The sequence below is a fragment of the Platichthys flesus genome, chromosome 20, assembly GCF_949316205.1.
Source record: "Platichthys flesus chromosome 20, fPlaFle2.1, whole genome shotgun sequence".
Lineage (NCBI taxonomy): Eukaryota > Metazoa > Chordata > Actinopteri > Pleuronectiformes > Pleuronectidae > Platichthys > Platichthys flesus.
In genome coordinates, this window is record NC_084964.1 from 11,650,255 (window position 1) to 11,664,297 (window position 14,043).

Consider the following 14,043-nt stretch of genomic DNA (forward strand, 5'->3'; position numbering starts at 1 on the left):
AAACAGGGGAGCACCCTCTCCTGGCTGAGTTTCATCTTTACAAACTGTATCCCATTTCTATTAATCGCATGGAATTGATTCAGCCTTATATAATATTATTAATAGTATACTTTTTGCTCAGGTTTACTTCAGTAACAGTGGAGGGTTGACATGTAGCAGACAGTGAGAATCATATAATAAACATTATTTATATATACTATATATCTATATATACTAAATATCTATATATATAAATATATATAGATATATACATATATCAGTAACAGTGGAGGGTTGACATGTAGCAGACAGTGAGAATCATATAATAAACACTATATAACATATATATATCTATATATATATATAGATATATAAAGAGATAATATATATAGATATTTTACAGTGTTTCTGACTACATTTCTATGTATATATTTATATATATGTAATTTCCAACATCATGAAATATATCTCTGATCTATACATTGTAAGGAGATTGGACGATTAATGAATCTTTTCATCACTTTATTCTCCCGACAGCGTTGTGAATAATTGTCTAGACCTAAGTATGTATTTACTCTGCTTTGATTGGCAGGTGAGCAATGAGGAGGGGATTTAATTTTGGGACCATTACGCTGCTGGTGTGAACCAGAGGGGTAAGCACTTTGAAGGCAAAGTGAAGTTTCTCGGGGGGGACACGCAACGTTTCGTCACCGGAAAGCACAAGCTGAAGTCAGGGCCTGTCTGGCGACTACACAGCTGCAGTCCAGTAAACACGCCTTTTCTTTAGGATTCACTATTCCCATCATCCCCCCTCAGACACACACACACTGACTATAAATCAAATTAAGGTAAACATAACTATAAAGAACTTGTCGCTTCCTCTCGTAATTGTTTTAAGAATGTGTTCAATGGATGACACAGAGAGAGGTGTTTGTGTTACGTTGAGAAATGTATGTGTTTTTGAAGTGCAAGCACCCATGCAGGGGAATCCTTGGTTTCTGCAACCTGCTTTGTCCGGAAACAACAAAGGAGGATTTCTGGTATTTGATTTGTTGCCTTCGGGAACCAAGCACAAAATGGTGAAATAAAAATAGAATAGTCAAAAAATAGAACTCTGTAATAGGAGGAATATTCTTGACATTCTTTTGCCAAAAATGGGAACCAAACAAGCCGTGACCCTTGAGTTTGTATATGCTGTAAGGGGGACACCCAGATCCTTATTACAGTATATACCATGATGTTTTTCATGGTATTATGTGCCTGTACGATTTTGACAGTGGAGTGAACTATTGTGCAGGTGATGATGTAAACAATGAAATTATGCCAACATGTTTTGCAGAGAACGACCACTTGACTGAGAAGCGACAGTCAGTTTTGACCAGCAATATATATTCAATTGGTAATTGGGCTTACTGAAGGCAATTGTACCTAACCGTTTGCAAAGTGTGTGCTAAATCATTTGAAATTTGTGCAAGCTGTTGGAAATTGTACTTGTCATTGCAAGGATGTGCTAATACAATTGCAATTTGATTAAAGGAATGAGATATTCCAATCTGTTGTGAACAAGTGCCCAGTGGTTTGGAGGTTTGCACGTGTTGTTTTGAGAATGTCATTTCTGTTTCGTGAAATGAGCCAAAGCAATGGAAAAAAACTGTAATCGCATGGAATTGATTCAGCCTTATATAATATTATTAATAGTATAGTTTTTGCTCAGGTTCCCTTCAGTAACAGTGGAGAGTTGGTAGCAGACAGTGAGAATCATATGATAAACACTATATATATATATATTAGTGCTGTCAGTTTAACGCGTTATTAACGGCGTTAACGCAAACCCATTTTAACGCCGTTAATTTTTTTATCGCGAGATTAACGCAGAGCTGCCAACTCTCACGCTTTCGCCGTGTGACACACGCTTTTGCATGTTGGTGATTGACTAAGTCACAATAATTTTTTAAAACATCATCGTATCAGGCAGTCGTGAAGTACAAGGAGCGGGCGAGTGTGTGTGTGCGTCTGTGTGTGTGTGCGTCTGTGTGTGTGTGCGTGTGGTTCCAGATACAGCACCGTAGCCCCGCCCCCTGCACCCGCGCACTCGCTCAGAGAGACACAGTGAGATCAGAGCTCAGTGACTCTTCTTAACTATGGAAACAGTGAAAACACAGAGTTTCTCTGGTCTCAGCTGATCAGAGATCAGCGCGGCAGCTTCTCGATCAGTGCAGAAGCTGCAGTTGGTTTCTACCGAGCTGCAGTATCTGTGTTCGCCTCCAGTCTGACCTGCTCTCGCTTTTTGTTTTAATATTTCGCCAACTACAATATATATTTTTAAGCTACTAGGCTGCAGCTATATGTTTTTATTTATTTAACAAACAGGGTACTTCTTATTTCATACATTTCCCACAAATATCGGGAGGACTCAAATAGCCCTACACAGTTCTGTGTTTAATTTATTTCAAAGTAGGCCGACACTTGCCTGTGTATTTTGTTTCTTTGTTATTTTGTTGCTTGTCTGTTTGAGAGGCCTGACTGCTATGTTCAAAGCAAACTTGAAAAAAAGAAAATATGAAGCCATGGTTTAACTGCACTATAAGCTGAGTCCTTGTTTACCTGAAATGTGCAGTTTATAATTTGATTTTGTAGCGCTCTGTTTGGCAATGTTGTTTTTCAATGAAATAAAACATTTGCATAAAGCAAGCCAATCCACTTGTCCATGTTGATAGAGCATTAAAAAAAAAAAAAAAATGATGGGGAAAAAATAAATGAAGGGACATTTAGAATAGATACAAATTTGCGATTAATCGCGATTAATTTTGAGTTAACTATGACATAAATGCGATTAATCGCGATTAAATATTTTAATCTATTGACAGCACTGATATATATATATATATACTATATATTTTACAGTGTTTCTGACTACATTTCTATGTATATATTTATATATATGTAATTTTCCAAAATCATGAAATATATCAATGATCTATACATTGTAAGGAGATTGGACGATTAATGAATCTTTTCATCACTTTATTCTCCCGACAGCATTGTGAATAATTGTCTAGACCTAAGTATGTATTTACTCTGCTTTGATTGGCAGGTGAGCAATGAGGAGGGGATTTAATTTTGGGACCATTACGCTGCTGGTGTGAATCAGAGGGGGGAAGCACTTTGAAGGCAAAGTGAAGTTTCTCGGGGGGGACACGCAACGTTTCGTCACCGGAAAGCACAAGCTGAAGTCAGGGCCTGTCTGGCGACTACACAGCTGCAGTCCAGTAAACACGCCTTTTCTTTAGGATTCACTATTCCCATCATCACCCCTCAGACACACACACACTGACTATAAATCAAATTAAGGTAAACATAACTAAAAATAACTTGTCGCTTCCTCTCGCAATTGTTTTAAGAATGTGTTCAATGGATGACACAGAGAGAGGTGTTTGTGTTACGTTGAGAAATGTATGTGTTTTTGAAGTGCAAGCACCCATGCAGGGGAATCCTTGGTTTCTGCAACCTGCTTTGTCTGGAAACAACAAAGGAGGATTTCTGGTATTTGATTTGTTGCCTTCGGGGAACCAAGCACAAATGGTGAAATAAAAATAGAATAGTCAAAAAATAGAACTCTGTAATAGGAGGAATATTCTTGACATTCTTTTGCCAAAAATGGGAACCAAACAAGCCGTGACCCTTGAGTTTGTATATGCTATAAGGGGGACACCCATTTTTCATAAACAAAAACTGTTGCTCAGAGTTCAATGTCAAAATAGTTTGCCAAAAGAGTGTAAATGATGGAGTCGCAGGTTTCGGAGGAATTTCAAATCTGCCTGCATCCGTGGGTGTCGAGAAACCCCGACATCATGATCAACAGTGACTGTACGCGACACGGAAGAAGCCCATACATAGAGTGGAAGCACAGGTCCTCCTTCAGCAGTAAATCCCAGTTCTATCATGTCTGACTCACATGTTGCTCTCATGAAGAGGGACCTCCTTCTCCCAACTCCTTTATAAGAACACCAAACTTTGCATGGTTCAGAGTTTGAAGCGAAAATAACTTATCTTTTTAATTTAATATTTTATCCAGCCTTTTTTAAGTAATTTTTTTGTATTTACTCCTTATTTATCTTCTTTCGAGAGTTCCAAATGGTGTCCTTTTCACAAACACCTTTCTCTTACCTATGCTCTTTCCTCTCTATCATTCTGCTTCCGTCCTCTCGGGCGTTTTATCTCCCTGACTCCAACCCCCTTTTGTCCTTTAACAATCAAGTGAGAGAAGTGCATCTCTACACAGGTATTTATACAACTTTTTATTTTATTCTATTATCATGTACCAAGTAGTATGATATAATGCGTATCGCTGATTTCTGATTTTACCTTTTTACTTTAGAATTTTGCTCAACCAGGTTTAATGTGCTTGACTCAAATAAACTTGACATTGACAATTACAAATTTAGTCACAGATTTAATGCAAATACTAGAGATTGATTATACAATGTTGCTCTGAAATGTCTTAACTTCCTCATTATGCTGATTTCTGTCTCCCCTTTTTCTTCGTCTCTCAGATAACCACAGGAGCGGCATGTATCTGCAGATGACCCAGGACGGCAGGGTGTCAGGAAGTGAAGTTCAGACACCTTACAGTGAGTATTAAAGGCAACAGGCAGAAAATAATTAATTTTTCGGAAACATAAACGCAATACACCGGATCCTTTGAGGCCCAGAAAATTGAGAGCAGCAGGAGATTCTTGGAGACGACCCATCATTTCATGTTTCTGTGTTTCCAGGTGTGCTGCAGCTGAAATCTGTCCAACGAGGCCATATAGTCATCAAGGGACTGTCATCATCCCTGTTCCTCTGCATGGACAGCGACGGCCATCTGAGGGGACAGGTACAGTCAGCAAAGAACAGCTTTGACATCCTGAAGTCATTCTAGCCATTCGCTGACTGACGTCTATTGTCTCTTTTCAGATGCACCACACAGAGGGTGACTGCATCTTCCAGGAGCTGTTGCTGAAGGACGGCTACACCCGCTTCCTGTCCTCGCACCATGGCTTTCCCGTGTCTCTGGCATCGAAACGGTCCCGAGATCAACACGCGGTTCCCTTCACCCGGTTCCTGCCACTTCCGAACACCCTGACCAGAGAGCACGTGACTGAACGACCACCAAACAGACAGAGTCCATTCAACGTGGACACAGATGACCTGCTGGGAATGGGCCAAAACACTGTGGTCAGTCCTCAGTTCTTAGGGGACAATTAAAGGAATTCACCTGCATGGGCCTTTTACAACGTTTCCCCAGACCAGGTTGAACCTGCAGACTTGATTTTGATATATAATGAGCAACATGTGTCTATTTCGACAATATTATATTAAGTTATTTATTTATTGTGCAGATGTTTGGCTTCAGATTCTGAGGTTTTCTTTGGTCTGAGGAAAAACGTTCCGTGTAGAAACATCAACAATGTGACACTTCTGTTCCTCATAATTTCTCTAGAATGAAAATCTCAAAATTCCCAGAAAGCTCATGTTTGTTGAGCTGTACACTCAAATGTGTTTATCGTACTGGAAATAAGTTAGGAATGAAAAATAATTATGATATAAATATCTTTTTGTCTGTTTGCAAGTGTCAAGCAATGACACAGCAGCTGTAAACAAACCAGGAAGGATGTTTTTGTGATCTGAATGAGAAAAAACTCATTTTGAACAAAGTTGAAAACTTTCATAGTGGAGTAGGGAGGAGATGGGCTAATTATTGTGAGAGCAGGGGCGCTCTCTAGTGGACAAATAGTCATGATGTCACTATTTTTCCACTAGTTGAGGTGTTTTTTCGGATTAAACATCCAATCCTTTTTTTTTTTCAGCTTTTATGGAGTGTATGTAATTTAATACAGTTTAGTTTTTATGTATTTCCCTATATGTATGATGCTCCCATATACTGTCTTAATTTATTCAATTGTCTTTATTAGATGTTAAAGATATGCACTTTTAAAAGAAATATTTATCTTCTTTACTAAATAAAAGCGTTTATAGTAGAGGATTTGTTTACAGTTTAATCAGGTCTTAAAGAAGTGGAGGTAAGCAGGTCAATTTATGATTTCTGACATTAAATTAAATTAAATCAAATTGACCTGACACCTTGGTCTTTGAACTGGAGTTGACATTGACCTGAAACTTTCTTCCCTCCCCCTTTAAAGCTGACTTCAAAATATACATTTTGGGGTTTGTACATGTATACGCATTCGTGTAAGTTAACATTTGTTGTGTCATGCCTGTTGATTTATTGTTGTTTGTTTCCACCTGGTGTGGACGGATCGATTTTCACAAATAAAAGTTCTGACAATAATATCTGCATCTTTTTTAAAACTACATCCATTTGTTTTGCCTCGCTAATCCCATTTTTATCCCCCAATGAGTTCCCCTCGCTGCCTCCTCCCCCGTCACCGTTACTCTGACATCATTGACGGCAGCTGAAACCCATTAATGAAGCAGTTAACACTTGGGATGTTACTTTAGGACACGTACCGCTCAAGCTTTGTCCCTGTGATGCTGTGGAAAGTCCTATGTGTTCCAGGGAAACGGAGAGAGCAATGTTAGTGCATGCTACAGCTTACAGCAGCTTAGTATAAAGGTTGCTCGTGGCCGAACAGGAGTGAAACACAAACCCTGTGTTGTTCTCAGAGATGCAGCCAACGAAGCAATGAAGGATTTTGTGTGATTGTTTTACTCGAGCTTGTTTTAATTCATATCCGGAAACAAGAAAGCTTTAACAAAAAGGCAAATGTGTATTTTTTAAAGGTGTAATTCGTCGCTCTAAATAATTACCACAGGCAATCATAGATAACACAGCTTCTTTTAAGAAAATTTATAAAATATAATCTTTATTAAAAACAATGAGTGCATACTTAAGCAAATAAATAGAGAAGTTCTGCCATTGCAATCAAACCTTTCCCCTTTGGCACAAATACAGACGGTATCACTGTCATTAAGTAATGCTACAGTGTTGTATTACAGCAGGATAAAGGTCATGTGAGTCGCTTCAGGTCACACAAGCCAAAACTACACATGTGTGAACTTTGTACATATCTTACAGCAGAATGTTGAGAGTGAGAGTTTGGTGTACAGGAGATTTCAGTGCGTCTGCGGTGACAGCTCCTCTGGTGTTTGGTTGAATCTTGATGAGAGGTGACGTCTACATTGTCAATAATTGATCTGCTCACGCTCCAAACAACAAGGCAACAAAATGTGAAAGTACTAAGACATCGTAGTTTCAAGGCGGAGATATTCAGAGATTTACTTTCATCACAGACACAAACCCATAGCATTAATAAATAAAACAGCTCATATTACATTAACTGTGCATTATGACCCTGAGAATGTTAAACTCATGTATTGCCATGTAACTGCATTTGAAACTATATTATACCAAAGCTGTTTTTCAGCGTCATTTTATAGGCTGCTGCTGCAATAAATACATATAAATGACCACAAAATGGTAATAAAAGTTTATTTGCAGATAAATTAGTGTTGAAATGATTGTTTTACACAATTTGTCAGCTTCTGTTTGTCATTTTCTTTTTGAAGTTTCTCTCACCTGGACCGGCGCTTCTGGTCCTTGAACTCCTATATGTTCAGCATTTCTTTCTCAGTCTTTTCTTAGCATCTCTCACTTGACAAGTGTACAACTCTTAAACCTGAGTGACCAATGATTCGCTCAGATACGTATTTCCCCCTCTGAACTCCGTGCTCTGCGCTGTGCACAGTCCACCCAGCAGAGTGCCATTCAGGGGGTTACAGATGCCTTCAATTGCATAATATTCTCCATCTGGATCACCATCCCCCTCATCTGATTCCTCTCCTTCTGGCTCATCGTCCAGTGGCTGGATATGGGCGAACTCAGTTTGATCCACACATTCAGTCTCCCGATGGTAGAAGTAACTAAAATTGGATACTATGACAGGCACTGGTAGTGATATGGTAAGCACGCCAGCTATGGCGCACATTGAGCCAACAAGCTTACCCCATACTGTTTCTGGGTACATGTCACCATAGCCCACTGTGGTCATGGTGACGACTGCCCACCAAAAGGCGTGTGGTATACTGATAAAGGCCGTGTCGGTGTGATCAGCCTCAGCAAAGTAGATGGCGCTGGAGAAAAGGATGACGCCAATAAAGAGGAAGAAGATAAGCAGTCCCAGCTCTCGCATGCTGGCCTTCAGGGTCTGTCCGAGGATCTGGAGGCCCTTGGAGTGACGAGACAACTTGAAGATCCTGAACACTCTCACTAACCTGATGACTCTGATGATGGCCAAAGATGTTGCTGGACTGGCATCATTGTCCTTGGCCAGCTCTGTTCCCAGGGTCACAAAATATGGCAGGATGGCACTGAAGTCGATGATGTTCATGACGTCCTTGAAGAACAGCGTCTTACTTGGACAGCAGGTGAGGCGCATGAAGAGCTCAAAGGAAAACCAGCATATACACATGGTCTCCACCAAGAAGAAGGGGTCGTGAAAAACGCTCTGCGGAAGAGGCATGGTCTCGGATACATTCTTATCGAGGGAGTGGTACTTGTAAAAATATTCCTGAAGAGAAGAAGGCAAGAAAAACATAAAACACACGTTAAATACAGCAACACTAAACAATAATGAAAGTATGCAACTACAAAACTGCAACTTTACAAATTGTTCTTTAAATTACACAGAACAAGATCCCTCTATAGGTCCACATGTATATGCTCACTTGCTTTTTCCAAGATTTATACTGTACCACTTTCAAGGTTCTATAGTTATTGAGCTATTACTGGCATCCTGTTAGCGTGGTTTAGCACAAATGTAGATTTTATTCGGCTGGGACAGAACCAAAGTGAGCAATTGTCTCAGTTTGTTCAGGTTAGCTCACAGGCCAGTGGCTAAATCACATTTGTAATTAGCTTAGCAGTTTAGTAGCTCTAACCTCAACTTATCGTAGTAACTTGGCAAGTTCACAGGACGGTGGCTGCAGCTGTGTACTGTATTTTCAGTGAAGACGAGCAGTTACCACTTGGCAAGAAAGAAAGAACGTAAAGTGGTTAACTACCGGATACTGTTTTTGTGGTGTCCTAATAAACTACCCTGACTTTCAGGAGCCTATAATGTCCACCATCTCATTGGTCCTCACTCTTGGCAACAGCATAAAAGCGGATGACATCCGCGGCTTTATATTTCCACATAGCTCAACTAATCTCTTTTTCAGTCCACCTGTCATTTCATCTTCCGTGTCAGTGAGCATTGCAGCTAAGCATTATGCGATAACCATTTCAAACATCTTACACTCAACATCAAGTAAGAAGTATGAAAACGGATGATATGGATATAAGAGGATCAGTTCAACATGCTGTAATGGGCTGTGTGCAATATATAACACTTCAGGGCAGTTTAAATAAACCTAGAAGCATTACTTATGGCGTTCAGTAGCGGGTCAGTGACAGTGTTTATTTCTAAAGGTGGACATTTGTATGTGTTGATCTGCTGCGAGGGCTCTCCTAACACTAAATATAACCCTGTGAGATCTCCAAAGGGAAACATGAGAGTGTCTTGCTGCACCATTCCTCATCCATCTGCACCTTTGTCGCTATCCAATCTCTCTCGCGACTGCAGCCGTGTGACATAGCCAAAGCAGTTCAGCGGGTCTGCCGCTGACCCGAGCGGGAGTAAGTTACAGTACTTTCCTGGCAGCTTTGCTTGAGCCATGAAAGTACTGGCTCAAGCAAAGGCAGCCCGGTTTAGCACAGCAGTCTTGGAGGTATGTGTTAACATGACCCAACTTATGCTACTCATGCTGTGAGACCTTTGAATCTCTAGTTCTAAGCCACCCGGAAGACTTTGGCTCACCCTTGTCTATGTGTTCAGTCACTTGTGTGACCTTCTGCTAACACACCTAGCCGTGTCTTCACTGTCTCTTTCCTTTCTCTCTTTTAGTTGTATTCAAGGCAGCACCCGGTACTCTCTGTACCCTCCAACCACTTCCTGAATCCAAGCGTATCATATTTAACTGCTGTCTAAAATAACCACACCATAAGCTTATCTGACGGTCTCTGGTTTGCTTCCAGACATATTGGCCAATAGTGGTCAGTATTTTTCCCAATAACAAACTGTAGTAGTCGTCAAGTGTGTGTTTACTTTCAACACCTGCTTCCAGGGTTGTCGTGTTACCTTTTGACACAAGCAGTCACAAATCCCATTCAAGGCCTGTTACACTGGTGGTTTGATTTGTGCCGTTATAAATTGTTTCCAGTTAAGTGTTACAGTCTGTTTTAGCAAGTGCCTTTGAATTGATTGTTGTGATATTGAACGTTATTGCATAATGTGACAGTTATTGAGTAATAAGGTATTTATTTCGAGCAACAAACCTAGAGAGAGACACAAGGCTGTCTTCTCTCTAGTCCAGATCTCTGAAAATTCACCTGACATTCCTGAAATTGAAAAACCCTATATTGATCTGCCTCTGAAACCTACAGCAACATTTCAATAATATATCCTACCTCTCTTATCTCCTTCTCATGCCTGAAGTCGGGTAGTGTCTCCAGGCAGAAGATGAGGATGGACACCACAATGACCATGACGCTGATGATGGCTATGATACGTGCACTCGATGAGGACTCAGGGTGCTCAAACAGCATCCACAGTCTTTTCTGAATTTCGTTGGATGGAAGCAGCCTCTCCTCCTCTTTTGGAAAACCTTCGTCCTCCTTGAAACGGCTTACGATGTCCTCTCCTAGCTCGTAGAACATCAGCTCGTCCATGAAGATGTCCAGTGGTATGTTGGCTGGCCTCCGAATCCTCCCGCCCGACTGGTAGAAGTACAGAATGGCATCAAAGCAGGCCCGATTGCGGTCCAGGAAGAGCTCATTTCGAAGAGGGTCAAAGTACCTTGCCCTCCGCCTGGCGTCACCTAGCAGGGTGTCAGGGAACTGGGCTAAGGTGCGAAGCTGAGTTTCATAGCGCATCCCCGACACATTGATGGCAAGTCTTTCACTCAACGCCCATCCACTCCTCCATAGAGACCCAGAACGCCGGCGGTCTTTCTTCTTCTCTTTCTCATTCCCTTGGATCTCCTTTTCTCCCTTTTCCTCATTGTTGAGCTGGTTCTTCAGCTGTTTGTCTTTCTCTCCATCGCTCCCATTCCTTCGGCTTCCTCTTTCGTCTTCCTGTGGGTCGCTGCTGTCCATCCCTTTGAGTATTCCACACCAGGCAATGCGGCGAACCACTCTCCTGACAATTTGGAGAACAACTGGACTTAAAAGAAAACCGTGTCTGAAACCAGAGTGATAGTTCCATCAGTGGAATTCAGTTTTCAGCTAATACTAGGAAGATACCGCAGCAGTGTGTCGTTGTTTACAATTTTTGTGACCGATCTCATCACAGTTAAACTTCTAATCACTCAAACTTTGCCAAAAGCTATTTCAAAGGTCAACTGTAGATAAAAAGGACGAACAGCAAGCCATGTTAGTAGCCAGTGAATGAGATAAAAGTATTTACTCACTAAATGCAAAACAGCTGCTGGCTAACACTAATGGAAAGATGAAAAATCACATGTTCGTTTCCTGTGGGTCATCAGGTTGTCCGTCTGCCTCTCTATCATCATGTCCGTCCAGTATATACACAGAGTCCTTGTTTGGCTGTCAACTCCAGTTAGAACTCACACAGCTCCACTCCCAGTGCTGCTGAACGCTCTGACCAGGTTGTACGGCGACCTGTGCCTCCAGTTTTTTTCTTGGGGGAACATGCCTCACGTTGTCTGTCTTGAAATTTTTTGGTAATGCTGTCCCGTTGAAATACAATCTTGGTTAGGACCCCTCCAGCCCCTCCCTGTCCTTTCCCTCCAGTTAAGCTATGGGGCAAGACAACCTTCAACCTCCCTATCAAATGTCGCCTCTCCCTGGCACTGCACGGAGTGACCCTCTCTAACAAGCATGGGACTCGGACTGACAGAGCTTTCACTGTACTTCATTAACCCCAAAATATTTGATTTGAACATAACAGGGAGCCTGCTGTTGCCAAAATAAACAGCCAACGTTGAATATTGTTTTACTTAAGTGTTTTAGAATATAGGTCAACTGCAACAGATTTGCTGTTTAAAGAGAGCTATTTTGGTATGTTTGACTTGAGTTGGTTAAGAAATGTTATTCTCTGTATATTTTTAACTGTGAGCTTCCAGTAAACACATTTCTATAATTGTTTTATTATAATTTTGGGGGGAATAGCTAAATGGCTTTAGCCTAGTATCATGTTAGCATCGGCATGGCTATATTAATCCAGATGTAATAATAAATTAATTATGGTCAAATAAGAGCTGAGGTATTATAGTAACAGTATGAAATGAGTCAGGTTTTATTTAGGTTATTTTCTCTCATTTATTTCCCTCACATTTCTCTTTTGCACATCAGTATCCTCTGCACATTACCTGTGTAGCATATCATGTCATATTTTATTATTCATGTTTTTTTTCCTCCTATCTCAGTATCGCCTTGTACTTTTACATTCTTGTGCGATCAATCCTGTACCACTGCACTTTACGGAAATACATTCTGCCTATATTTACTATCAATATTTTTCTGTAGGGACAGGTGTATATTATGTACATACTCAGTATTTTTCTTTTTTTAATTTTCCGGTTGACTCCTTTGTATTCTCTGGTCTACTTTATTCTGACTTGGCTGCTGCTGTAACAAGGGAATTTCCCAGGTGCTGGATCAATAAAATGTTATCTAATCTCATTATGCTTTGATTCCAAACAATTCTTTGGATCCTTGTTTGGCATCTTCACCATCATCCACAACCTGAACCTTTGAGGACTGAATATGTAGATAGCATACACATCCCTTTTCTATAGCTTTGACGAAAACATTTGATAGTAACCTAGTAAAAAATTATTTTCTATTGCAGCAAAACTAAATAATTAAAGCTGATATATTTAATGATAAAACCGTCTGCTTTGTAACCTACTAGCCATGAGTTTGTAATGTGTCTATCCGAACGTATACTGGCAGAATAAAGGAAAATGAGTATATGTTAATAATATACAGTACAAGAATTATACCAACATTGATAATAATATATGTATGTAGAAATAATTAAATAATAAATAAAAATGACAAACCAAAGTACAAACTAATTATATGTACTAAATAAACCAATAAAAGAGATTTACTGTTATTAGTCATTGCTCTTCTGAATCTACTGAAGCAGAGGCTACTGTGTATAACCACCAGAGGGAAGTGATGTATCGGCACAAAGGAGAAAACATTGAAAGAGGCCTTTGCCGACATTTTCCACAGCAGAAAAACACTGCCAGCTGGAGTGCTATGATACACACACAATACAACTATATGAAATCAGGAATTCCTCCAGGTTTTTGTGCTAAGGAAGTAAAAACCAAAGACGAAATTACAATTTTGTCCATAAATGTCGAGGATCAGATAAAACTGGCACAGAGAAGCAGGTGCTTCTGCTTGTATAAAATGGTTTTGAATAATTTTGCCTTCATGCAGCGATGTATCACAGCAGAAACCTTTAAACCACATAGTGGGTATATAGTGTAGAAGATAGATGGCTCTATTACTATTTCTTGCCATGTGGTCCTTACACTATATGATTTAGTGCCTTCATAAAGAGCCTAATCATTTCCCATGAAACCACGCTGAGATTATTTAGTAAATTAAGTAGGTTATTCTTAAAAAGTCCTGATTTTCAAACTACTTTTTTGTATGTACTACTTAAAAGTTGATTTGTCTGTAAGACACAGACCTATTAAACCTAATGTAAAAAAAACTTGTAAGTAATTCATATTATGTATTGTAGTAAATAGCAAGATCGTTTCTTGAGGTTATAGTTACAGTTATTTGATATTGAGCAAGTAAAATGTCTCTTACATAGCCTCATCATGCTCAAATATCAGGACAATGTTACAGTTGACCTCAAAATTATAGATTACCACTATGTGACGAGTCTATGGAAGTTCAAAATAATATTGGCTAAAGATTACACTTGACAATTTCTTGGAAATGCTTTCATCCAAACACAATTGTCTAGTGTT

General features: G+C 39.9%; 2 protein-coding genes across 4 annotated transcripts; one reads left to right on the forward strand and one right to left on the reverse strand.

Annotated features, from left to right (window-relative positions):
• The first annotated feature begins 4,113 nt into the window (after positions 1–4,113).
• fgf21 (fibroblast growth factor 21) lies at positions 4,114–5,260 on the forward strand. The gene is made up of 4 exons (XM_062378747.1): positions 4,114–4,261; positions 4,533–4,610; positions 4,755–4,858; positions 4,939–5,260. Exons 1-4 carry the CDS (start codon positions 4,114–4,116, stop codon positions 5,227–5,229), a joined length of 621 nt encoding a protein of 206 aa, XP_062234731.1. The 3' UTR covers positions 5,230–5,260.
• A 1,504-nt stretch (positions 5,261–6,764) lies between these two features.
• LOC133976180 (potassium voltage-gated channel subfamily A member 7-like) lies at positions 6,765–11,849 on the reverse strand. 3 transcript variants are annotated; one of them, XM_062414319.1, is made up of 3 exons: positions 11,541–11,849; positions 10,490–11,219; positions 6,765–8,552 (listed from the first exon to the last, which is right to left on the reverse strand). In XM_062414319.1, coding segments are annotated over exons 1-3 (1,629 nt in total). In that variant the 5' UTR covers positions 11,543–11,849; the 3' UTR covers positions 6,765–7,655. The 3 variants fall into 3 exon arrangements, with proteins under 3 accessions (XP_062270303.1, XP_062270305.1, XP_062270304.1); XM_062414321.1 differs by having other exon boundaries at positions 11,491–11,848; XM_062414320.1 differs by having other exon boundaries at positions 10,490–11,261; positions 11,491–11,848.
• Between the last annotated feature and the right edge of the window lie 2,194 nt (positions 11,850–14,043).